This window comes from Lissotriton vulgaris, chromosome 5 (genome assembly GCF_964263255.1).
Source record: "Lissotriton vulgaris chromosome 5, aLisVul1.2, whole genome shotgun sequence".
In the NCBI taxonomy this organism is placed as follows: Eukaryota; Metazoa; Chordata; class Amphibia; order Caudata; family Salamandridae; genus Lissotriton; species Lissotriton vulgaris.
Window position 1 is genome coordinate 1,761,934,207 of NC_141693.1, and position 27,894 is coordinate 1,761,962,100.

At 46.7% G+C, this 27,894-nt stretch overlaps 1 protein-coding gene across 11 annotated transcripts in view; it reads left to right on the forward strand.

Moving 5' to 3' along the window:
* BRCA1 (BRCA1 DNA repair associated) overlaps positions 1–27,894 on the forward strand; it is a 510,976-nt gene that overhangs the window by 409,073 nt on the left and 74,009 nt on the right. For all 11 annotated transcript variants that reach the window (XR_015296056.1, XR_015296057.1, XM_086924044.1 and 8 more), the window contains 2 exons: positions 15,759–15,836; positions 21,435–21,475. Coding sequence is in view for 9 of the 11 variants with exons in the window: in XM_086924044.1 (XP_086780170.1) it covers positions 15,759–15,836; positions 21,435–21,475 (119 nt within the window). In the remaining 2 variants the exon portion in view is untranslated. The remainder of the gene's footprint in view (positions 1–15,758; positions 15,837–21,434; positions 21,476–27,894) is intronic.

The following is a 27,894-nucleotide window of genomic DNA, read 5'->3' on the forward strand; positions in this document are numbered from 1 at the left end:
CTATTACTCCAGAGAACACAGCACAGGGGAGACACCTCCTCCTTTTCCCCTAAGGTAGAACCTTGGTGTGTGTTCTCTGCCCATCCTATAAGTGGGGAGCCTGACAACACTGTTTGCATCTGTGGCTCACTGGTTAGAGGAGGCAGACCTGGAAGCAGAGGTCAGCCCGGGACCAGGGTTCAATTCCCGGCTCGGCGAGGTCTTGAGTCCTAAAATGTCCATGGACTCGACAATTCTCGCTCCGGTACCTACTCGATTCACGGGTTCACACTCTGCGACTCTGGGCAATAGCTTGCTTAATCTCCACAACGGCCCCTCGCTGCGGGATGCCTGGCTTTCACCTTGCGGATACCCTGCCGGGGTTATCTCACAGGGGAATACCAGGACGGGTTCCCTAAGCAAGCGCTTAGAAACCGCTCGGTGATTTGCGCTATGTAAATTCCTGTACATTTACCGGGGCGAACAGTGAGACTGGTTGCAAGGAGTGCCGGGTGGGTGGCAGCGGTGGGGCAAGTCCTTGCTCTGCGACACCGGCTGTGTCCCCCCTGCGCCGCACCATTGATTTCAGCCCATTGGAAACTAGTTGGCCGTCGCCAGTGATTTGACCTTACCAGTTGCGGCATGGGTTGCAGAGATCCGAAACGGCGTGCACTCCCCTTCGAAAAGCTTGCAGATTCTGTGAGGGATCAGTCCAACGACATGGCAGACGGTGGGCAACCCCAGTCAACCTCGGACGAAGACTCGCACCACTGCTGGAAATGAGGGCAGTGTTTAAGGCGCTAGATGTCGACTTTTACTCCCTGGACAGAAACATGGCGGAACTGGGAGCCAAGATCCAAGCACATGATAGACGACTGGATGTTGTTGAATCCCACACATCAGACCTGGAGGATGGAACGGCGCAATCGGTGAAGAGGCTGGACCGCATGTATCCTGAAGGAAGTCGCGTCAAACAACGAAGATTGAGAGGTGCGCAGTCGGCGCAGTAACATTCGCTTGATGGGTGTCCCGGAGACCACAGCTGTGAAACACATAGACCCATTAGTAGAAACGATCCCCACGTACTTCTTTGGGAAAGAGTATTTCACTACTGGCTTCGTGGTGGAGCGTGCCCACAAGTCGTTGGGCCCTGCCCCAATCCTGGTTGTCCACCTAGGCCCATCATAGCGCGCATAATTAACTTCCGGGACAGGGACACAGCACTCCGACTGGCACGGAAGCAAGGCAAACTCTCTTGGCAGGGTTCTAAACTGTCGCTGTACCCAGATTTCACCGCCAAGTACAAGAAGCCCGGAGAAAATACCTGGGGTGAAGGCAACGCTGAAGAACTTAGGGCTGAAATACTGCATGATTTGCCGGGCCAGATTAAGAGTGAAGGTGAATGGCCGCACTTATAAGCAAAACAGACGCTCCGCAGAGGCGGATACCACCTCACCTCCGCACAGTGGCTCGACGGTCAGTGTTTATTTGTTTTCGAACTCTCGACATGGCTGACTGTCGATGGCGAACTTCCTTCCACTATACTGCACGCTTCCTATGTTGAAATGACAGCCGGGACTTCATATGTTGAATATAATGTTCATTTGGGTTACTAGGCCGGTGGAGAGTGAACACCCCCCCCCACTTTGGTGAACACCTCGAGTTTGTAATGATGATATCAGATTGTACCACGTTTGTCACACCACTTTCTGGTTTCGAAATCTCATTGGTACTGTTGTACGTTTGTATGCAGTTGGCATTGCCTCTCCGGATGGGCGGGCTGGCAGGCTGGGTGGGGGGAGGTGGGTGGGTTATTGTTCACATCACATTGCATTGCACTGTAGCTTTAGTTCCATTCTTTTAGTTCAAGACAGAAGGGCAATATACTTGGTTCTGTACTGCACATGATTTGTACTCTTTGAAATGGCGCAGTCAGGTTACAACGCTGGTCCTTCAAATATCACGCTAGCGACTGCAAATGTCCGCGGCCTAAATGACACCTGCAAAAAATGTCAGGTGGTTAATCATTTACTTAGGCATGGGTTGGATGTGGCCTTCTTGCAGGAAACCCACCTTCCTATTGGCGATCCCGACAGATTTGCCTCCTCTTGGGGCCCGCACACGTTTTTTGCAAACTTCAGCAATTACGCAAGGGGCACTGCCATACTTATACACAAGAGGTTACATTTCAAATGCCACTCGGTCATCACTGACCCAGATGGCGGATATGTGATGGTGGTATGCACATTGCTTAACCAAAAGATAGCGCTAGTTTGTGTATATAGCCCAAACACTAACTCCCCTGATTTTTATTATTCGTTACTATCCAAACTACTACTGTTTGGCCCTATACCACTCCTACTGGGGGGTAAATTTAATATCGCCCTACACCCGCCCACTGACAGTACCTCGACCACCCCTGACGCTAAACCCGAACCCGTAAAGCTTTGCCTTCTATATGTGAACATTTTTCGCTCCTAGACGCGGGCCATTCGCGGGACACACCACTTACACCCACTATACAAGTCTGCACGTCACCTGGACCCGACTTGATTATTGGTTGGTTACTCCCGACATCTCCAAGTGGTTTCATGGACTTCAGACACTGCCCAGAACGTATTCTGACCACTCCCCTGTATTGTTGACCCTGCGGATCCCACGCCCGAAGGTTTTGAGAGGCAATGGAGGTTTCCCCATCGAGCATTAGAGGACGAGGTGTTTAGGCAAGAGATCCAGGAAGCAATAGGCTCGGTGAACAAGGAGGCAGTGTTATGGAAGGGCTTTAAGGCCTATATTAGAGGAGTGTGTATGGCTAAGTGTTCCGGGGTACTCCTTGACATTCACAATACTTTGACTCGGGTTGAGAGGGAGATTGGGGCATTGGATTGTGCACAAATAGCAGCTTTTGACCAAGAGCCTGTGATAACCAGGGCCGCCTTGCTCCTGGAGTATACAGAGACTGCTGAGCGGGAAATTCTGTACATGGGGAAATACCATAGTTCAAGGGTGTATGGGGAGGGAGACTGCCCTGGTAGGGTTCTGGCACAAATGGTTAGACCCCCCCCTACACCAAGGCTTACATCACTGAGCTACATTCCCAGACAGGACAACACATTACAGACCCTTTGGAAATACAGCAGGAATTTTTCTCGTATTTTACGACACTTTACCCCACAAGACTGGGTTCAGACCGCACGGCTCAAGAAGCCTATCTATCAGAAATTGCACGTGTGTTCCTTGAAAAATTTATGCAAGACTTCCTAGCGATGCCAATCACATCGGAAGGATAGACGAAGCAGTTACGTCCCTGAACCCCTCTTCTGCCCCTGGTCTGGACGGGTATACGGGGTAATTTTACAAGGCTTACAAGGAACTATTGATTCCTCGTCTGCTAGATATGTATGCCAAAGCGTTGGATAAAACAGGTTCTCCCTCCCACACTCCGCGAAGCAGTTATTATATTACTCCCCAAACCCGGGAAAGACCCCTTATTGTGTGGTTCCTATCGTCATCTGTCTCTCCTTAACCTTGATTACAGAATTCTTGCTAAGGCATTATCATGCCGCCTTTCATTTATGGAGTCCATAATCTCCCCGGCCCAGTTGGGTTTTATACCCCACAGATCCACAGCGTTTAACTTTATTCAATATCCTGCATAGAGTAGATCCTGACACCCCCGCGGCTGCTGTCCTATTGGACACCGAAAAGACCTTTGATTCCCTGGAATGGCCCTTTTTCCTCTCTGTAATGCAGAGAATGGGCATGCCACAGGGCTTTATAGCAACCACAGCCCTGTTATACACCTCGCCCACTGCCAGGCTCCGACTCAATGGCACTTTGTCTTCGCCCTTTTCACTGTCTCTGGTTACGAGGCAGGGGTGTCCCCTGTCCCCCCTGTTGTTCATTCTGGCAATGGACCCGCTAGTGCGGCATTTCCAGGAAAAACATCTTCACAGGGGCCTGGTATTCTGCACAGGCCTGTTATTGGTCTCGCTGTATGCGGACGATACGATCCTTTATGTCCATGATCCCAAGACTAACTTAGACCCACTTCTACGAGAAATCATACGCTTTGGCACTTACCCCGGTCTAGGGATACATTGGCATAAATCGGTAATCTTCCCACTCACGAAGAGTACCACCCAGTGGGCACTGGAATTCCCGTTGGATTGGTGCTCCGACTCGGTGAGATACATTGGGGTGCAGATACACAGTGATCAGGACCAAATTATTTGCCTCAATTACGGGGTAGCGATTTCCAAGCTTGAGTCACAAATAGATCATTGGCTGAAGCTGCCTCTATTTATGGCAGGGCACATGGCGCTTATTAAAATGATAGTCCTTCCAAAATGTTTACACTTGTTCCATAATATCCCTATTCCCCTGTCTAGGAAGTTTTTTATCACACTTCGCGCCCAATTAATTAGATTGGCCTGGGGCAACAGAACGCCAAGAGTAAGGTGGCAGGTCATGACACTCCACTACACCAATGGGGGATACGGCGTCCCAGACATGCAACTATACTACCTGGCGACACAGTGCAGCTTTACTCAGGCATGGTATCACCCAGATGCCAGGATAACCTTTTTTAAGCCTGAGTTGGACTTTGTGCTACCGCACACTCTGGCTGCAGTCCTACCCACTGGGGTCCCACTAGATCGCACAGATATTCAACTGGTTTCCACTACGAGCTGGGCGTGGGCCACACTGGGACGCCTCACGAATACACAAATAGTTTACTCCTCAGCCATACCTCTACCAAATCCCAAACTGCTGCCCATCACCGGAGAAAAGCTTGTGCAAAAAACTTCCACGAAGTTCGGCATCACCAAAATGGGAGATTTTTTTCCTGCGGGCCACATATTTGACTTGGATGACACGTCCCATTTTCCAGAAACTTCGTTTATGGATAAGTTTGTGCTTGCTAGACTCAGGGCTGTGCTGCAGGCCCGGCTTCCTGATTTCCCTTTGGAGCCCCCGTCTTTTTCTCCACTGACAATGGTTATTGACAGTAGCAGAGGAGTACATTTAATTTCGCAACTTTAAAGGATGGGTGCGGATTTGATTGCATTAGACGATGCCAGAGTGCAGGGAGCCTGGGAGGCGGACATAGTTAACCCGATATCTGATGAGCAGTGGGCTGCGTGCTGTCTGGAGACAAAACAAGTGACTATTAACAGCAGGCACAGATTGATTCATTTTAAGTTCTTACACCGAATATACGTCACCCCACTCAGGGCACACAGGATTGACCCAAATAGGTCCCACCAATGTCAACGGTGCCAATCCCCCCAGGCGGACTTTGCTTACTTGGCCTGGACCTGCCCACGAATTTACACATTCTGGATGCGGGTTCACCACACGCTCCGCAAGATTAAACAGGTACAAATAAATCCCCTGCCAGAGATCGCTCTCCTTGGATACGTGGTACAATTCCCCCTTAAGGTCAGGCGGTTTACAGCCATCGCCTTGCTTTTGGCAAAGAGAGAAGTTGCGATACACTGGGGAGGGAAGAGAGCCCCTACAGTGCAGTCCTGGCTCCAAAGTTTGGCGTCCTGCTCCACGAGAAGTGAACACTATGCAGACGCAATCCCTCCAGCCTCCAAACCTAGGGACATATGGGGCCCCTTCAAGTCCTATCTTGCTGCCCTGCAGCAGGAACACACTACACAACAAGAGCAAGGGCTAGAGCCAACAGGGGTGGCCTGACGTGCTGTTTTATAATATAAGCAAATCCTTTGGTCCGACAGAATTCTTGCACACGGCGACTGGCCAGGGTGGCAATGGGACTGGTGGGCGAGATGAAGGGGGTGGGTGATATTCAGGCAGCATCATTTGTGACTAAGACTGACATGGGCCAGAATTGTGGAACTTATAGATTGCGATGTTTGCATGTGACCTATTGCGCAGCTAAGAGGACAACTGTGAATTTTCATATATATGTAACCAAGTCGCCCTACCATCGGGCTCAGTGCATTGCTTTGTTTTTTGCTCAAAATGCTAAATAAAGTTTAAAAAAAAGATGCTCTAGTGATGCTGTGGATGCGAACCGGTCGACAGGGTCTTACAGCAGGGATTCCTCGGTCCACGAAAATGGTTAGGGGGTCCTGTTTGCAGGGTCGACTTCCCACAAAGTCCTCTATGGTCTAGCTGTAGTGCAGTTGCCACTGGACTATCAGTCACTGTTGTTGCTGCCATAGGCCAATCCTTCCTGGGTCAATACCTCGCCTGCTGAAGGTCCCAGCAACTCTTCAATAACACTCCTGGGCTCAGCAAACTTGGGTGCAACTCTGTGTGTCAGGTCTTGGTATTAGGTGCTGCACAGTGGCAGTGGTAGCTGCTTGAAGACTTTGGGCTATCAACTTGCCCCATCAGTCTTCCTCAGATCTTGTGTCCCTCTGCTGCGAACAGGAGGACAGTCAGCTGGCCCTTGGAGTTCTCTTGGCTCAACAGGGCTCTGGAGACACCTTCTCCTTGAGCAGGACATGGCAGGCACTGTCCCGTTCTTTGCTATCCACCAGATGCAGCAGATGCAGTTCTTGTCAGTGCAGCCTTTTTTTTCTGGTCCTGTGGTGCAGCAGGGCAGTTCGTCTTTGGTCCTTCTTCTGAGTCCGTAAAGATCTGGGTGCCAGAAGTGCCTCCTTTCTGCTCTGAAAGTGCCAATAGGCTACCAGATTCCCCCCCACCTGGTGACTTCTTCCTGTGGAGTTTTGCATCTGTCTAATCCAGGATGCATTATTCTCCCCACTCTCAAGATGGCGAGACCCCTCTCATGGTGTACAGACCTCACTAGCCCATCCCTGGAGTGTGGCTGCCTCAGGGCTTCCTTCCCCTAGGGAAAACGGTTTGGCCACTGGTTTTCCCTCTCTGCCAGTCTGTCTACCTCAATAATGGGGCAGCCGTTCAGGAGGTAGCACAGCTGAGTGGTCAGCATGTAACTCTGTACTTACCAATAGGGCGCCAATACTTCCCACAGTAAAAACAGTAGTTTTGTGTGTTTTACTGTCAGGAGTTACACACATGGCCAGCGGAAGTGTTGGTTTTGCCATTGCTTTCAACTACAAAGTTGAGGTAGCAGTGCACAACTGCTCTGCAGTTGTGGACTGGGGGAAATTATTTTTACTTGGGGACTTCCAGGGTGGGACAGTCAGTGCTGCAAGCCCTGGGGTACCCCTCAAACTTACAAACCCTGGGTACCAGGGTACCATTTACTAGGGGCCTAAAGGTATATTAACCATCTCCAATTAGGTGTAGCCAATTTGACATACACTTTAGAGTCAGGGCACTGGCACTGAGGTGAGGTTAGCAAGCCTCAGTGCACTCTCGGAGTCCAAAAACCAGCAGCATCAGTCCAAATACTTGAGGGTGACCATACAAAAAGAGGATTTTCCTTACACAAGGTGGTTCTGTTTGCATGGCAAGGAGTTTTATTGTGTGATGCATGTCATAATGTGAGATTGGCTGATCTTGCTGCAAGGTCATTGGCCTTGTTGGTGGTCTGCCTTGCTGTGAGGTAGTCCACATTGTAGCGAGGGTGTGAAACATTTGGTTGTGTGGAGTTTGACTTTGCTGCAAGCATGATGGCTTTGTTGCGAGGTGGGCAGTTTTACAGTTAGGTTGTTGAAGATGTTAATTTAGATCTGGACCACTTAGAGCTGGGAGTCCAGAGTAGCAGGAGTCTGGAGTTGAAGGTGAACTACTTCTCTGAAGTGGCTTTGGAAAAGTATATGCCTGAGAAGGCAATTGTAGTGGTGAATCACCAAGGACATCTGCATGTCCAGCATGATTTTGGAGTCTGAAATGACTTATGTTTTTCACTTTGCTGCAAGATATAATCTAGGTTGTGTGCAAGAGCTTGAATTGATTGTGTGCTTGGTGTCCAGGAGCAGAAGTTCTACTTTACTTTTAGTTACTTTCAGGAATCTCCTTGCTAAGCAGGGAGTAAGACCGGTAAAGCACCTGGCCCGGATGGCATCCCTATAGACTTGTTCAAATTTAATATTGCATTATGGGGGCCCATCATAACGCAGGTCATAAACGCAAGCTGTCGAACAAATCTGCCTGAAACCTTGGGTGGGTCAATAATAGTACCAATTTTTTAAAAATGGGATCGCCAGAATCCGGGCTGCTATAGACCGATCTCATTATTAGATTCAACGGTGAAAGTGGCGAGGCGTGTGATTTTAGAACATCTGCAGGAATGGTCTGAAGAAAATAAGATTTCAACCGACCTACAATACTGCTTTCAAAGGGGGCTTGGAACCACGGGGCAGTGCTTAAATCTGGCCCTACTTATAGGAAAGAATACAAGGGCAAAAAATAGTATATTGTATATGGTCTTTGTAGACCTAACTGCGGCTTTCGATTTGGTAAAACATGCAAGATTGTGAGAAGTTCTTGAGGACCTGAAAGTAGACCCTCAAATTATTGTCTTATTAAGGAACCTTTATAGCAACGCATAAGCTAGTGTGCGTTTTGGAACAGGGGGGAACGCACAGCTAACTTTCCCGTTAGAAGGGGGTTAAGGCAGGGCTGCGTGCTGGCCCCCTTTCTTCCTAATTTGTATACTAACGGGTTAGGAGAAGCACTAGTTAGAACGACATATGACTTTCCCCAAGTTGCCAGCCGACCCATCCTGGTACTTCTTTATGTGGATGACGCAGGTATGTTGGCAAGAACCCAAATTCCTCTCCAAAGGGTCCTTAACGGATTCTTTGTTTTTATGAAGGACCTAGGTCTCAGTATTAATATCTCAAAGACCTATGTAATGAGATGTGGCTGTGGACCTATGCGAGTAAAGGACATTTTTGTAGACGGCAGAATTAAGCTCAACCAAGAGTTTTTCATATTTGGGCGTCTTGTTTAATCAAAACAAATCGTGGACGCAAACTATAATTGCAAAAAAACTGATGCTTATCCGGAAATCGAATGCCTTGATGGGGTTTTCTAAGAAATTGGTCCGGAAATCCCCTGCGGAGCTGATACAAATTTACAAAGCTAGGTGTATCAGCTCCACAATATACGGAGTCGGGATATGGGGATAAGCAAATACCACGCAGCTGCAACAAGTGGAGAATTCTTTTTTAAGATTTACATTATTCGTCCCCCCGAGCACATCAACTTTTGTTTGTCATGAAGAGCTGGGTCTCCCTTTTTTATCTGATCTAATTAAAATAGAACTGATACTATTGTGGCATAGTTTCTGGATTAAGGAGCCGACACAGTTAAATCAGGATATTCTCGCTGATTGTCTTAAATTAGATGGAGCCCTAATAAAACCATGGATCGGCTTTATCCGTGATTTTATGACTGATTTAGGGCACCTAGAGTATTTTACAAATCCAAGTTCCTTGCAGAAGATTTCACGGCAAACATTTAAAAGGGAGGGGCTCTGCATGTTAGAAAAGGCCAGACTGTCTAGCGAACTCATTAAGCCCACCCTTAACCATCATCAAATTATTTTACCTACTTTCGGAATGGAGCCATACTTGTCATATATAACTGTTACCTTTGATAGAATGTTATTGGCTAGATGTAGGTTAACCCCTTCGCTGCGGCGGCTATTCTGCTGCAGCGCTAAGGGGGTGGGCGGCCGCGCGGCGGTTCCGTGCTTGTGACGGAACTGTTCCGTTACGGCTCGCGGATGAGCTGTGCTTGTGACGGAACGGTTCCGTCACGAACCCGCCCGCCCATTAAATCATCAGCGCAGGCGTGGAATTCGCGCCGCGCAGGTGCGGCGAGCGGGCCGTGACGGAACCGTTCCGTCACAAGCACAGCTCACCCGAGGCTTGTGACGGAACGGTTCCGTCACAAGCATGCAAGGGGTTAAATACATTTCATAGAAATGGTGTCGTGGCCCAAAATGAATGATTGGTCGAGACAACTCCCACCGTGTTCTTGCGATAACCACTTACGCCAGTCTACAATCCACACCGTTCTCTTCTGTAAATTTTACTCTGAATAAAGAAAAGTGTGACTGGTCCCGCTCCTGAAAACTTGTGGGCTAAGACAATGTCGTCCTGCTTTTTTAAAACTTCAGTTACTGGAAAATGATCATGTAGTATGGAGACTTGCCATGTGTTTAAAGAGATTATTTTATTCAAGGAAAAGTTTAATTACCGTTGATGAATTATAATTATTGTTCAAATGGTGTTATTTCCTCATGTAATAATATTGTTTATTTTATGAATGCGTTATGCCCAACATGATAGCTGCTACTCTGTAATTTTTACTTAATTGAATGTAATGTAAAATAGATTTTTAAATTGTGCTTTTATGATTGTACATTTGTAACAATCAAATAAAGCTTTATGAACTGAACTGAACACTCTGATCCTGGACAGCACAGTAATTAGCTTCGTTTTGATTTGTGTGATCTTCCCACTGATGAGTTCCACGGGGCATGTTTCCACGTTGGTGGGTTTGTGTGATGTGGTTCCATATTTGTGGGTGATCTGGGGCTCATTTGCTTGTGTATGGTTTACCTGGTGCATGGATCCCTTTCGTTTACCTTTTGAGTTTGCAAATGTTTTCACATTGGTTGGTGACCTGGAGCACATCTTCTGGTGGTGCTATTCCTGGTGCATATTTCCCTGTTTACCTTTTGGTCGATTACCTTTCTTACATTTCAACATTGTCTGAGACCAGGATCCTCTAGTCCCATTGGCTATTCCATGACATAAGTGTCGCTGGTGACAGCTTCATAACACACATTTCCTTCTTGGTACGTTTCCTTGAGTGGTTTTCTCTGTTGGTGGTTTTTTAGCGTGTATTAACCAGTTGGAGAGTTCTTTGGCATGTGTCACTCTGTTGGCTGGTTCCCTGGGATGTATTTCCTATTTGGTGGGATGCCTGGTATGTGCTTTCTCTTGGTAATTTCCCTACATTGAACTCCAACATAGGTGAAGGCCTGGTATGGGCATGTCCCGTTTGGCTGTTATCTAGGTACATTCAACTGATAGTGAGTCACCTGATGCCACTTTTCTGTTACTGGGCTGTCTAACTCCGGTATAGTAGCTGGTTTTTCAGTGTTGGAGGGGCACTCTGATCATTTCCTTTTGGCGTATACTGTGTGTGTGTCCTTTCTGGCATGATTCCACAGGGAGAGAAATCTTTCTAAGCTAAAGCCCCCAAGGCTACACCAGATCAGTGTAGGCTGGTGGTGGTGTACTAAATGTTCTGTAAAAGAGGTAAGAGCAGAGAAAGCAGACTAAGCAGTGTGTGTGTGTGTGTGTGTTTGCTACGTCTTTAAATCTTTAAGTAAGCCAGGTACATGTGAATGTTTGCTCAGTACTGCTATATATTATTCAAATCAAAGACCATAATCCTCTTGGGCCACGCAACTGTGTCAGTCTGCTTTTAACTTACTTTTTTACTTTTCACGAACTACACAGATTTATCTGCAAAGTTGACCGTTTCACCTGAAAAGTTGTCCTAAATTTTGACACGTTTTCCTGAATATTTGCAATAACTGCCCAGGTTTTTGCTCCATAGCAGGTAGTCATTCTGTGGTATCTCATTCGAAAGTACTCTGCACACAACTGAGAATAATGGCTACTGTTGTTTGCCGCTCCACAGTAGACAATGCGGAGGAACTTCAGCATTAAGTCCGAAGTGTGAGCTTCATGCTCCACACTCGGAGAATGCGGGAAGACGAGCTAGCAGGATGACTCAAAAACAGGGTACCAGACTGCACGTCTAATTACATTTACACCTGGAAAGACAATGTAATAATAAAATATAACAGTGCCTCTAAAAGTTGACAAGATCAAATAAATGTGTTGAAACTGATTCAAAGAAAAACGATGGAGAAAATTGATGAGCAATTTTAATCTTCAGCAGGCACACTTGTTTTTGGGGGAGGAAGCATGTCTCGTTTGTAACCAGGATGACTCAAATACAGGCTGTAATTTAGGCTCAGACCTATCTTCTAGCTGTCTGCCAGCATTTTATGCCCAGTGCCCTGCCACTTCAACTAACACACCTATGCAGCCCGTCACTTAGGATGGATGCTAACCACTGTGCTCGCTTACCAAGTTGCTGATCACTGTCATTAAGAGGATTGATGTCTGCTCAGCAGGCGCCATGGAAGTCCTGCGGCAAGTATTTAACTCCTGCAGTGAAAACTCTCACAAATCGTGTTCAACGAAGATAGAATGAGTCCCTTCACATGGCATGCTCCTTCCCCCCCCCTTTCCCCAACCATCATCCACATCCTCTTTCCACAGGAAGCTGGGTCTCCACTAAGGGTGGGCGTAAAATCCGTTTCGCAGGCGAATTTGCGGATTTTCCGCGATTTCGCGATCCGGGAATCTCGCGAAATCGCGGTAAAATCCGCGAATCAGTGGGACGTATTTTCAGCCAAGCAAGGGTTACAGCAGCAGGTGCAAAAGTTGAACCTAATTTCTTTGTAACCTTTTACAAAAGGGTTACAAACAAATTAACTTCAACTTGGACACCTGCTGCTAATTGCTTTCTGGCGCCTCGTTGCCTACTTGCAACTATTCTCTGACCCTGCTCTGACCCTTGAAGCAGGGTCAGAGAATAGGTACAAGTAGGCAATGAAGCACCTGTCCAGGTTTTAAACGTCATCAGGAAGCACTTACAGATATAAAAAACAGGAAAAAGGGAGAGGATGGCAAATACCCCCATTTTGAGTTGTCCGGAGGGGTTACACTAAAAGAGACCTTTACAGCACAATTTTCATATGCATTTTGCTAAAAATAAAAAGCTGTATGTTCTGTAGGGGCAACTGAGGAATCTGGCCCTTCCGAGATCCGGCCTCTCTTTCTTTCTCTCGTTCTCTCTCTCCCTCTCTCTTTCCTTCCCTCTCTTTCTCTATCTATCTATCTCTCTCTCCCTCTCCCATAAACGACTGCATGGGTAACTTCGCTATGCAAGCGGCTCGCGAAGACGCTAAAAGCCCCGCGAACACGCAAAAAACCCGCGAACACGCAAAAAACCCCGCGAAGACGCAAAAAACAAAAATTCGCACAAATTCGCAAATTTTGCGGATCGCGAATTCGCGGATCGCGAATTCGCAAAATTTGCCCATGCTTAGTCTCCACACTTCCGAGTGTGCACACCAGGCTGCCTTGTTAGCCGGGTGAACAGTTGGGGGGGGGGGGGGTCTGGGAAATCGAAAAGACACCCACTTCTAAAAACAAAAACACTCCAAACAAAAATCACTTTCTGGATGGTGTAAAAAATATATGTTCTCGAGCTGACCATGATCTGTAGGTAACTGAGCTAAGCATTTCTTAAGGCAAGGAAAAGAGCTCAGATGAAGCGTCTACTGCTGGTTTATCGTGTTCATTAACATAAGCACTAATGGTGATAAAAACTGCACCATGCCTGCTCATGTCCTAGTGTGTGCCAATACCGAAGACTGTTCCAGCTCCACAGAGGCAGAGCTGAAAACCATCAATTCAAATTCAAGCCCATACCAATACCATACCCATACCAAGCTAATACTTAGCCCATAGGCGCCTATGGGCTAAGTAGCGCTGGATAAATCCCTTTTCATTCATTCATTCATCCATCTTAGTTTGTAAAAATGGACAATGGAATCCAGAGTTTGAGAGGTTACAGTTACTATAGGAAGCAGGAACAGTCCTGTTCTTATGTGCCTTTAGTAGATGAATAGCTGCTTGTCTCGATGCCTACCCCTTTTCTAGAGCTACAACAAGAGTAAAACTCCCTTTGAGCGCTCCTTGATCTTTAAACAAAAAACTGTTTCTGTGAACTTTGGCACCGCCCGTCAAACAGTATTGGTATAGATGTTTGTATGTATTTTGTAGAATATTAACCTAACAAAGACAGCCGAGCGCAGTACAGTGTCAAAAGCAAAGACATAGTCTAGTGATTCAAGAGTTAGCTGGAGTCTGAGGGGGAAGTGGGGCCGCACTCCATTGTTTGTTCTTTAAACAGGTGTAATTTCGGGGCTTCCCTAAATTGGAGCAGGGTCGGGCGGTTCTAATGGCTGTCGGGATTTCAGTCCATGTTATTAGCAACACCAGGTTCCCAGGCAAAAAATGTTTTACAAATTTGCATGGCCTATTTGCCATCGGAGAAAGAATTTGGAGGTGGTACACCATACTGTAATTCCTACTCTTACCTTTACTGGTATTGTGCAGTCTGGAAAGAACTAGAGACCGGCTATGACTAGGACTTTCTTTTAGCACACTGCTGGATTTGCTCCTATTTATTTCTGGCCTTTTCTGGCTGGATTATTCTAACTGCCTTTGAAAAAAATGTCTGTGCATAGCAAAAGAAAAACAGTGGCATTCTTAAGAACCAGCATTTGCAATGCAATAGATCTCACATTACTGATAGTTTGAGGTATTGGTGTAGCAAATAATAATGTATCGCCAATAGCTCATACCTTCTGTAATGCGAGACCGTGTGCATTGTAAATGGTTGTGTAGTGAGCCAGGAAACAGCATTGTATGTCTCAGTGCAGTACTGCAAGCTGCTCCTAGAAGGCCCTAGTGAGCAAGGCACCAGCACTGCTAGTCTAAGTGCAGTACTGCCAGCTGCTCCTGGAGGTCCCTAATGAGTAAGGCACCAGCACTGCGTGTCTAGGTGCAGTACCGCAAGATGCTCCTAGAGGTCCCTAGTGAGCAAGGCAACAGCACTGCTTGTCTAGGTGCAGTACCGCAAGCTGCTCCTAGAGGTCCCTAGTGAGCAAGGCACCAGCACTGCTTGTCGCACCAGCACTGCGTGTCTAGGTGCAGTACCGCAAGATGCTCCTAGAGGTCCCTAGTGAGCAAGGCAACAGCACTGCTTGTCTAGGTGCAGTACCGCAAGTTGCTCCTAGAGGTCCCTAGTGAGCAAGGCACCAGCACTGCTTGTCTAGGTGCAGTGCTGCAAGCTGCTCCTAGAGGTCTAAGTGAACATAATAAACTTTTGGTTACACATGGTACTGCACCCTGCAGAAGATATGGTAAATCCAGCCTAACCGTAATGCATTGCATGCAAGACAGAACCACGAGTGCATTCAAAGAGCTATGTCCATATATACAATTAATAGCTTTGAAATGTGATAAAAGAATAATTATAATAATTCCAGATTAGGTTGTACTCTATGTGGAGCTGATGAAGGGAAATTTATAGAAGGTCTAATATAAATGTGAGATGTGCTAGCGAATAAAGTAACCACTGCCAACCTAGTTCAGGACCAAGTGAGTGTCCTGTCTGACGGCCTTTAAGAAAATATTGCCTTGAGACTATAATTAAAACCTAGGGCGTAACAACACATGTAACAGGGGTGTCCTCATGGGAGGTTACAAGAAGAGACAAGGCAGTACCAATGAGAGACTACAAAGCCTAATTACCAATTAGAATCCACCATTAGCAAAGAACTGAGACAGGAGCCAATTAAAAGATGGGCTGGAGGTAGGTGGAGCTTTACGCACATATCCTCAATACAGCATGTCTTGAAGAGAAAGTGAAAGTGCTGCCTAGGTGAAACCTAAAAATGTATACTTTCTTTTGTGGCAATGCAATAGTTTTCTTTTCAGTCGCATTATGACTTTGAGGTGCGATGCCTGGATCAATCTATTACCTTTGAAATATCTTTACTCCTTCAGTCAGTGGTTGTTTAGTACTCTGGAATCAGATCATGTACTAACTCCACCTAGTAGGGGCATGTTTATATAGTTGTCTAAATGTTAACAAGTTAAAATGATTATCTGTTTAGGAGAGTTGATTCCCTTTAAAGAGGGTCTTTGTCGATCATGACCTTCAAATTTAACAAACTCTTTGTCTATTCTTTACAGATGCGGACTTGGTTTGCGAGAGGACCCTCAAGTACTTTCTGGGGATCGCTGGCAGAAAATGGGTGGTCGGTTACCAGTGTAAGCCCAATGTCATCTACTGTTTCAGAAACGTTTTGTTGGACCTGATGGTCAGAGGTGGCTGATGGTGCCTGCGCAAAAATGAAATGTTCTAGGTTTTACATTCCACTGGGAGAGACTTCCGTTTCGGTGGTTATTATCTTGGTGCTTGACATCAGTTTGCTGCAGTGATCTCTTGGGAGCAGGAGGCTGCTTGAGGTACAATTAAATGTCTTGGTTGGTAGAAGATTTCTCACTCTTATGTTCACGTCCCTCTCTAGTTTTTTTTTTTTGTTAAGCTTTATTTTCATTTTGCATAACAGCCAGACCGCATATGACGACGGCCATAGTCAAGGCGTATCAGACAGTACAATGGAATTCATGCAATAATAAGACATTTCCCACTGCTGTTATGTCATCTTCTGCAGTAACGAACCCAGGGGGTCCAATGAACAACTTTCTATCCAGCATCATCGCGCAGGAGCGCGAGCAGTAACTTTTGCCCTGAACGTGGACAGAACCACACACTGCAACAGCCATAGCAAAACCCAGCCAACAAGTATATAATCGATAACGCTGTGGGGCATCTACGACACCACCCCGCTCACGTCCACGTCCATAGCCTCATCATTCCGGAAGCTCCCAAGATAGCCTGCTATGGACCCCAAATATCTCTGTCGGTTGCGAAGTGGCATGAGATCGTGATAAGCATCTGATTGGGGATTACAGTACATCATGTCAGTATGCCACTCTTGTGATGTGGGAGAGGACCCTTCATCCTGTGCACTGCTAGCCTATGCCGCGCCAGTAGTAACCCTAAATTGACAAGCTGCGTATCCCCCTCTAGTTTAACCCAATTATTGAACACAACCACAGCAGGTGTCAAAGCACTTCTAAAATAAAAAAATAAGGAAGGGGGAGAGGCCTGCCTGCTCCCAGATCTCAACTCTGCCTTATATTTTCCGAAAAGTGCAAAAACATCTTTGAGCTCGTTATTCAGCTAGGAATTATTTTAAACCTTTTTTTTTTCCTGTATCACTTTATGATGTTTAGACTCAGTTTTAGGGACTGCAGCACCTACAGTCTTTCATCTAACACAGGCTCTTTATTCCTGTTTCCTAATCCTATCAGCATCTCCTGATGTCTGAAGGCAAAGCTTGGGTGACCCTGTTTCATCTCTGCATTTCTTCCCATTGCATGTTCCAGGTTTAATTAAACTCTATTCATCATTCTAGGAGTTGTTTTCTGACCTTTTGCGTCGTTATCGTTTATTTCACTCTGTATTGCAAAATGAAATGTTCCATTATTTTCCCAGCCCCCCGAGGGTTTTACTTATTCCTCACTTCTCGTGTTTATTTTTAATGAGCTAGTGCCTGTTCGAAGCTTGGATGTTTTTTCATTTGCTAATGTCTAGACAGAGCATTAGACCTCCAATTCCCAAAGTCAGATTTGACTCTCCTGTGGTGTAGGGTGTTCATCACATTGTTTTACCTCTAAGTGGGTTTGACTCACACAGCAAAGAAAATAACTGAATAGAGAACTCCAGGGATGCATAGAACCACACGCAGTAGGCCTATAAATACTATGTATCTGACAGTAGTTATTCGCCCCAAAAGACGGTATTTATAAATCACATATATATATATATATATATATATATATATTATAACATATTTACAAAGTCAAGTAACTTGCTGGAGCATCAAAGCCCTTAGTTGAAAAAATCCATCTTGCTAAAACCCCAAAGTATCACAGCTGAAAATCCAACATAATTCACTCAGCCAATAAAATGGGACCGTGGTGAACCCAGATTACAAATAGGCTACATAAAAGACACCATTAATGGCGCTGCTTAACACAGCATTGTATTTCTGGTGACAGTCAGAACATTGATCAACAAACGTGCAACTGTACATCTTCAAGGGTGTGGATGTAGGTTTTGGCACACCAATTAAGCAAAGTCATGACTAAAGCACTGAAACACAGTAGAATGATAGACAAAAGTGTCAAGCTTTGAATCAGTAATGTGGACAAATCTCTGGTGGATTCCTCTGATAAGCGCGAAGGCTCCGCTATGTGACGTGGAACAAGACGAACATTATTAATACATGGTAAATTAAGCTGATAACCATTAACTCGTTATGTAAAAGAATGGTTAGTACAGGGAGTGCATTTTCCTGATGTAAAAAGTATTAACAGCCAGAAATTGATCCATAACTTGGCCAACGATAGTAAAGGTATTTGATTAGAATATTATGCCTAGCCACCCATTCTTTTCGAAACCTCCTTTCCTATATTCAGGAGCATCTGATATCTTTAGGAAGTTTCCAGAGCAGGTCGGCTTCTTGTGATCATCTAATAAACGAAGTTATATATTGAGAATATCACAGATCTACATAACATGAGTCTCTTTAATATCCAGTCAACGGAGGGATAGTAGTCTGAAACACATTTTAAACTCAATGTGATTTAAAACTTTAAAGTAAGTTAAAGAACAATTCATTCCACTTAGCTGCAATATTCTCTGTCACATTTCTTAAAACCCTAATCTAGTTAAAACCATAATCCAGTTAGTCCAATCCAAGCGGACCAGATACATCCACTGGTGCAGAGACCAAGAAAGACTAGTGTCAAGGACAATGCACGGGAGGTGCTTACATACCTTACCCACCTACTAGACCGTGGCCTGCCCCAAGCTTCACTAAAGGACCACCTGACTGTCCTAGTCGCATACACTAGAGGAACAACTGGTAACAGCCTCTTCACACTACCAGTAAGGCCACCACCCATTTGGACCCTGAATACAGTTCTCATACAACATATGACAGAACCATTTGAGCCAATGCACAAGACTGAATTGAAGTTTGTAACCCTAAAGACAGCGTTCTTAATAACCATCCCGTCACTCTGCAGGGTTAGTGAGCTACAAGCAGTGACAATCCTATAGCCATACCTTCAAATTCACAAGAACAGGGTTGTCCTGTGAGCGAAACCACCATTCCTACCAAGGGGGTATCTGCTTTCCACGTCAACCAGAGCATCCAAAGACCGGCCTTCTTTCAGGACGCAAAGGTTCAGGTGGTGAGGACATTTGATACTTTCAATGCGCGAAGAGCAGTCATGTACGACCTACAGGAGAAAAGAGCAATCTGGTAGGGGAACCAGTTCTCCATCTCTTGTGCCAGTGCAAGCACCGGTAACCAAGGGAATGATTTCATAATGAATAGTGGAAACTATCAAAATATGTCCTGCAAGGGTGGGGAAGACCTTACCTACACACCCTAGGGCACATTTCAACCAGAAAAAGGATGCAACTCTAGCGTTCTAGCAAACGTACCACATGGCTGCAACCCGGGCTTCTCCAGGCACCTTCACATAACATTACAGTGTGGACATTCATTTGAACATAGAAGCACAGGTGGGCCAATTAGCCCACATTTCAACCCATCCTTCCCAGACAATCAAACGCCACCACATAATTAGATTCACAGCATGTGAATTCAAAAAAGGGTTCGTGCTGCAAAACGAAAAGGTTACTTACGGGTAGGAGTAGCCTTGCAGCCTGAAGAGGTTTCTGGATTCGCATGCGACCTTCCCACCTCGCTGGAAATGTGGTAAAGCAAACAGGCGAGGAAAACAGCGATTCAAGACAAGAGGAAGTTCGTGGATCAACTTAAAGAGAATGAGAAGAAGGGAAAAAGAAAGAGATAAAGAATTTGAAGATGGCGGTGACTAACAGAAACGCCCAGAGCGCCGTCTGACGTCACACAAGGGATAGACTCCCCACCAAATGGTGGTTGACGATGCTCACACAAAAAAAATGGATGGACGAACCATGATTCTAGATCCAACCACCAGACAGCGGAAATGATGCACAGCATGTGAATCCAGAAAAATCTTCATGCTGCAAAACTACTACTACTTTTAAGAAACCATTTCGTTGTTAGTCCTGAATTCACCCTCAAAGACTAGAGGTCATAGTTTCAATTGTTCTCGATGATGGCTGTGCAAACATGCCCAAAAGTTTTTAAATGTTTGGAAAGTATTGTGCAACTTGCCCACTTAAATTGATTGATGGTTGTGCACACTTAATAATCTTCTAAGCTGTGGCCTCATGTGTCCCAGTTTACGTTTGGTACTCTTGCCCACGTGTGTTCAGCACATGTCCAGAGGGGAGCGTTCGATCCATGTTATGTACATGGTCCTTATGTGGATATCCTAAAACCCAGACATGGATCTGAACTACCTGGGCCTACATTGGACTGCCCTGACTTAGCCTCATCTTTAGGGATGCTGAAAGACTCCTTGGGACTTTAAATGAGAAGTGGTCACTAATGTGGTCTTTGAGTTACATTAGATCTATTTAACCACGATTGCAAAATAGTTTGTAGTTGTTTTTGTTTAATGATGGCAGACAGTGAGTGGTATTAGGTTATTACCTCAATTATTTTAATCTAGATTGATACATTGATCCACTGCATGACCATGCAGAACCTCACCACCAGTCCTGTCTCTTTTGTGCTGCTGGGTAAATGCTCTTTCGGGGTTCTCGTTTTAACTGTTGTGTGGCCTGGTTGATGGCAGAGCCCCTTGTAAGGACTGCAAGTCATTTTAATATCAAAACGTAGCACATATAACACAACTGCTAATACCTCAAGTCCGGACTGGGAGGAATGCATTTAAAGAACAGTGTTTTAAACCTTCGTTAGAAAAAGAAAAAAACCTGGGCTCCGCCCATCTCAAGAAAACCCATTAAAATATCAATTGAAAGCATGCAAGTGACTATTTTATTAGGAATTACCTCAATCGCTCTCATAAAACATTTAACTTCTACAGCAGGGTTGCTCACCATAGGTTCAAGGGGGCGAGATCCATGTTGATAACATTCAAGTGCCGCATTCATTCGACTCACCTGGATCTATGTTGGAAGCCCATGGCCCAAAGCATCACGGAAAAGGATCACTAGATGAAGGCAGAGTGCGCGTTTTAAGATGGTGAGTCCGAAGAAGGCAGAAAAATGGGCAGATTGAATGGGCCCAATTAGCTTTAATTGTGGTCGAATTCGGTTTCTGTGTCTTAGGTTCTCAAGTGGCAGCTGGTTTCTATGCAGTGCTTTCCACTTTCCCCAGCCTGATTAAACAGACAATATTTTTAAGGCGCTTTTCCACCCCAAAGTCCATTCTTTTTTCTTTTTTGCGCAGATAATAACTATACAGCACTTTGCAAAATGCATTTTAATTAAAAAAAACATTTTTTTTACTGTTTATTTTTGATGCAAAGTGCAACTTATGCATAGTACATAGTCTTAGGATATCAAGATAAATGAGTGCTACATAATAATTAAATCTAACTGAGCTCCTGAAAATCTATGTAGCACTTTGTGTGCATGTCGCACATTAATTAACAGGGAAAAAGCTGGCTAAGTAATGTTGCAAGTGGTTTCATGCATTTATTTTCCGATGAGATATATTCTGAATATTGCATCCACATGAATGTTATTAAGAGCTCCAGCAAGCAGGAAAATAAAAAAAACTGTTGGGTCTGTAGTCCTGCAACCGATGTTTATATTAAATTCTACATAATTTACAATGATCAGACACTTTCTCATCTTTTATTTAGGGATTTTGCAGTGTTTCAATGAAGGAAGAATTCTTGATGAGGTATGTTTTTCAAAATACTAAATCTGTGTCTTGGCAGAATGTTAAATCAATATCTAGCTATAAAATTATTTGAAGGTAGTAGTGACAGTTATTGGCTGCTTAACTTGAAGAATGGCGCCTGGTTTCTAGTCTCAGTCTCCAAGGGAATTAACAGGTTGCAGATCTAGAATCACTCAGGGCTTCTAAAATGTGAAAATATATATTTGTGTTTACTTCACTCCCTAGCCCCCTTAAACTCCTTCCTCTGTATTCAGGAAATGATTGTCAGCAGAACAGCCTCCGAAATGAATGCATAGAGTAGTAGGATGCACAGGGGAAGGTTTTTCTTTCTTCCCTTTTTTAAACTGCTCCTTGCTTGCTTTTGTAAGTGGTTCATATTTCTCCAGAAGGCAGCAATGTCAGATTCTTTGATTGGCGGGTCAAAAATTGTTCAGACATTATATTATTATTACCCACGTAGAGTTAGGTGAAATGTTCTAGTTTGGACTGACTGGCTATGCACACCCTTTTCCTTCAGCTCATATCCTTCCCTCCAGGTGTTCGTGTTCTCTTCAGAATTTCTCCAGATTAAGCAGCACCTGAAATAATGTTCAAAATTTTGAATTGGAAAATAAAATGTTTTGTTTAATAAATAAGCTTATAAAACCGGTGCTCATGCACTGCCACCCAAGTGGGAACCCTGGGAGCAACAGTTCTCTGTGGAAGCGTGTCAAAAATGTATCTTTGTCGTAATTAATCCACATAGAATTGCTGTCTGGTTGTGGACACTCAGTGCTATGGTGCGGATCACTTTTCCTGATTTGATCTCTCTCCATGTCCCCTTCCATCTAACAGAAAGCACACTAATAAACCTTTTATGTACAGCAGTGTTCATCTCCTCATGTGTAACTGCTGCCCGCGGACACGGACAGTTGTTGGGATGCTAAGTTTTCCTAGTTATTCGTTCCAACTCCTGATGCAGACTTGGGCTACCCTATTATGGACTGACAACTGGCTCACTAGTGTAGTGTTTGAGGAACGTATCACACGCATCCTCTTCCCTTAGCACCCTTTGACCCCTTCCTTCCCCCAGTGCCTTGGTCAGTCGTCTAGGAGGGCGTAGTTCCAAAGTCCTTCGGATCCTCCCACTTTGTGATTCTATCAATCAGTCGTCTTATCTTGATGATGACTCTCGGATAATTAGCAAGTCAAAACGTTGTCGACTACACAACAGGTAGACTAGAAATCGTGTTAAGAGTAGACTCCTTGAAAGAACTTGCCTGAACCACTTTCGTGGTCCGTGATGCATCCAAGCACCTGGGAACATACCCCTTCCCAGGTTGATCGCAGCCACTGGTTCACCTACCTCTGTTGTTTTCTCTACAGGGCTGTCTTTTCTCACTCTCCCCCAACCTTTGACCATGGGTCCCATATCTTTGCTAATTTCCGGGGGCAACCACTTGTCTGGTATATCTGCTGCTTCTCTACCTGCTTGCTCTATTCCATGTTAGATATCCAGCCTCTTAAAGTCGGGACCTGATCACATCCTTTTGTGAAACTGCCAGAGCTGTGTTGCAGAGGGTGACTGTGAATCCATCCAGGGTTACCTCCCTCCAGACACCCAGGAGGATCAGTCGCTGGGGTGAGTTTCAGGGCCTCTCCCGGCACCCGGAAAGCTTCTGTAGTACCCCTATCCAAAACTCTCACTTTTGGGCAGTCATATAGCATGTGGACCAATGTTCCCCTTTGGCCACATCCCCTTAGGCATCGGCCAGAGCCGCTGAGTCCCATGGCGTGGAGAATCATGTGTGTATAGTAAGCTCAGTGCAGCAGCTTTAGCTCTAAAAGCTGGAATCCCTCCCTGATGGCAACCTCTCTGTGGTATCTCAAGCCCTCTCCCCTACTAGTCATCTTCCAGCTTGCCCAGGTCTCCCTCCCACTTCTCCCTTAGCTTCTGCAGTAGGCCTGGATATTACAAAGGAGTGTGGAATACAGTTGGGATATGGCATGTCTATGAAGAAAGCGGGCCCCTGGTACTCAATGCTCCAGTGGGCTCTTGTCTTCCAGGTCCCACGGGTAGGAGATCCTTTGGCTCAGGATGGACCTGACCTACAGGTAGCACAGAAACTTTCTACCGGCATGTCATGTTGGCTCTGCAAGTCTGGAAACGTCAACCCCTACGCGTGCCCACAGAAGTTACCCACCTTAGAGATCCTAAGTATGGTCCAATGCCGTGTCCTGATGCCCCTACCCCTCAGAGCCGTGCCAAAATTCTTCAGCCCCATAACGGCATCTCCAGCGACAGTGGCCCCACCCATCTCAGCCTCCTCAGCCACCGTTTTTCATTCACCAGCACCCTTGCCAACGGCCTGTGATGGTGAAATGTCACCACGCCCAGTACATTGGCTTGAAACCCATATGCTCCGAAACTATCATCCGGTAAGGCCATTCTAGTGAATCAAACGCCTTCTTGGAGTCCAGCACCAGGAGTCCCGCTGGCTCCTGCACCTGAAGCTTTCTAGCAAAAGAGCCGAAGAGCCGCCAGAGATCAGGCCACGTGGACCTATGAGACATAAGGTCCAATTGGTCCAGAGCCACCATGCTGTCAACCACCTACAGAAGACGGTTCTCCAAGATTTTTGCAAGCACATTTGTTTCCACATTCAAGAGGGATATTGGCCCTTATGAGGCGCAGTGCTCTGGTGGCCTCCCGGGTTTATGAATCTGCACAGTCAGTGTTTGCCTAAGATCCTGCGGTAGCTTGTCCCAGGTTACAGCCTCGCAATACATGTCATGGAAGGGTTTTAGCACCTTGCTCCTAATGCATTAAAAAATTTCAGGGGGAAGACCATTAGGACCCAGGGCATACCAAGGCATCCACAATTTTTCTCCCCATAATAGCTACTTCAAATGCACCCATGGCCTCAATGCTCAGTTTAGACACCAGAAGATTATGCACAAAACTGTGCATGTCTGCTTCCTCTGTTTTTGGAGATGTAGGAGGTGTACAACCCTTATCGATAATGTGCAAAGGTGTAGGCTATAGCAGCCAGCATTTCTGCCAGTTCCCCCGCTGTGTGCAGACTGCCGAAATGCATTGTAGGCCCTTGTCCTTGTTGGCCAACTAAGCCAGCATCTACCCCGCCTTCTTCCCTGTCTCTTAAAGTCTACTCTGTTGTGTCCTGTACTGTATCCTTGACTCTTGGTGGACCAGGTGCCTAGATTCCTCCCTCAGCTGGGCTAAGGTCTGTGCCTGCCCCAAATCCAGTTGTTCTGCATAGGCTGCCTCTCTATCTGTTATCTCCCGTTCTAGTTCCTCCACTCAGCGGAGTGTCCCGTTTTTTACCCACCATATGCGTTTAGATGGACTTGTACCATTGTTTTATAGATCTCCTAGAGTACTGTCCCAGAGCCTTCATTCTGTTGGAAATACAGGTTAGACATCTCTGAAATAGAGCGTCTGGTGTCCCAGTCTGTCTGCTCCCACGGTCTAAGTGCCAACAAGCGCTAGCTCGAGCTCCTTGCACTCATAGTTCCGCGGTGATTAGGGAATGTTCCGATATGCCTCGTGGCAAGTAAACTGTGTTCCTGTATCTGTGATGTTGAGACCCTGGCACCAGAAAAGGGGTGGCTGCATGGGAGAACTGTATATTCCCCGGATGCATCACCAATCATCGGTGCTCCAGTCCCATGGCCCCTAGAAAGGAGCAGAGTTGTGGGTCATCCCTGGTTGTCCCCCTGTGTGTACCAAGCTATACATCTCCCTATACAGAGTCAAGTTAAGGTTCCACCAATCAGTATCCGTCCTTCTGGGCAGTCAGCAATCCATTTACCCAATCTCTCCAGGCCAGGCCCCTGCCTACCAAGCAGTAAGTGTACTAGGAGGCCATTATCGGAGGTTCCCTGTTCCAAGTCACTCCACTCCCCCTCTACTCCCTACCGCCGCCCAGCATCCAGTAGGGTCTGCCCATGTCTTTGTGATTTGGAATAGCGTGAATGTAGGGACCAGGATAGCCACCCTCCCTTGGCCCTGGCAGAATATCCCATGTGTATCAAGTTTTCGTACCTACCACTCTGGAGAAAGTGGCAGTGGGAGTGGGAACCCCGCAAGTGTGTTTCCTGCAACAGGATCAAGTCAGGGGAGTGTCTCTTCAAGTACAACAGGGCCAGCTCTCTCTTCAGTTTATTTCCTAGCCCATTCACAGTCCATAAAAGGATCCTGAAGGAGGTGTCCCCTCCTATTGTTTTCAGACCCATTTTAAGCAGTGCCATAAGTGTTCTGAGTGCTCCCGTCCTGGCCTACCGTCCAACTTGCCTTCAGTCCAACACATCTCCCCAATGTATGAGGCACCTGTCACCCCCCACCCCCCCCAACTTTGTTCAATGCTTACCATTGTGTCTGGCTACTTCAATAAGGGTCCAGTGTGTCCAGCCCAGCTCGTTTAGGCTCCTTCTGAGCACAGTGACCCCATTTGCATGCCACCCACCCTCCTGAATTTCCCGTACTTCCATTGATACCCCTACAGATGGTTCCGCCTGCCATCATGGGGGTGACAGTTGGGAGGTCCGGCTCCTCTGCGTCCTCACAGACCCTGTTGATTATCCTGCTGGCTTGTCACTGTCTAGGAGTTCCCAACAGTTTGCACCAGGCTACAGGCGACCTTGTTGCAACTCTGCAACCACATTGTCTCTCTCCGCCTGTGCCTCGGCTATGTTGGGTCTCACCCTTGACCACCAGCATGAACACTGCCGTTGTCACCAAGTCTGCAATTCAGGGGAGCGCTCACCTCCCCAAACCTACTCCATCAGATGGCCCTGCGCTCCAGCCAGTCCCATACCTCTTCCACCTCAGTGAAGAAATGGGTAGCATTGTCCACAGTAATTTGAAAGCGGGCTGGGAAGATGGTACTCCATCGCATCAATTGTTGCCCCAAACCATCCATCACTTTTGGAGCTTGCAGCACCTCTGCTACTGCCCCCGGTCCTCCGTCCGTGAGCAGCTCTCTCGTGTGGATATCTTCCAGTGCTCCCTGGCCCCTGTTGAACACAGTGGGGCCATGGGGCTCAAACTCGCAGTGTAGGGACCGGGCTCTCTGCTGCCTCTTCGGAGCCCTACTGGCTGTCCGCGCGACCAGCTGGGCGCCATCTTGCATGTCTGCTGCTTAGGCAGATGGCTCCCACGTTGCCATCTCAGAAGGCCTTCCTGGGGCCAGTCAGCCACTTGGTGGTCTCCTGTATCCTTCGTGCCCTGCTCCACGGGGCTATTGGGCTGGATTGGGCGGTTCATGATACATACTCTAGTGTGCCGCAGGCGTCCGAGAACCATGCTACATGTCTACCTCCATTGCAACCATGGTTACGCCAATCCCGGACTTCATCATGTAAGTCGAACAAGAAGTCGAAGCATTGGTCCCATTCATCGGATGAGGCACGGGAATGGTGCAACAATTTCAGGCCCCGCTCCCAGGTTATTCCTTTGGATCCTGACCCTGACCCTGGGTCCGCTCTGCGCTTCCCCAAATTTCCCAGTGCTGGAGCGACCCTGCCCAACTTAGAGTCTAATGAGGCCATGAACCTCATTTTTGGGCAGCCGGACCTCTGTATAGTGCCTCTGGGGCCCATGGGTTCGCGAGAGACTCCAACAGCGGCTCTGCCCTCTGCACCAATCTGGCCCTCAAGGCCCATTGGTGGGTCCAGATCATCCCAACAGCAATTTGGCAACCTCCTCTGGGAACTGTTCCAGTGGTACCCTTCTCTGGGCCACTGAACTCATTGTAATTCCTGACTCCGATGCGGAGTCAAACCGGCCTCGCCCAACATCTGCTCTAGCCCAACATCTGCTCTAGCCCTGACAGGCCCACGCAGAAATGGGGCCCTATTTTCCTGAAGGGCTGACTGAGGAACTCAAATGTGTGGAGGAGTGTGGCTCAATGGTTAGAGCGGCAGACCCTGATGCAGAGGTCTGGCCCGGACCAGGGTTCAATTCCCGACTCGGCAGGGTCTTGGGCTCATTTGTCTGCGGACTCGATAATTGTCTCCTCGGCGCCTACTCTAATCATGGGGTCCCACGCTGCAACTCTGGGCAATAGCTTGCTTAATCTCCACAACGGCCCCTACAACACTGGGATGCCTGGCTTCACCTTGGGGAGAGCCAGGAAGGGTTCCACAGTGTTATACAGCGCCTGGACGCCCCGGTGATGGGCAGCTGTGCGCTTTACAAGTATCCTACATTTACATTTACAAATGGAGGGGATCTGAGGATCCTTATGGTTATTCTGATTCCTAGCAGGTTCCATGGCCCACTACAGCTGGCATGAGGACCTGGCTGATGCCAGTCGTCTGAACACTTCACCAGACAGTGGTCTTCTTTCTCCTGCCACTGTGGCTAGGGAGGAAGGGGCGTTCTTTGCAGTGGTGTTCTGGCGGGTCTGCTCAGGTCC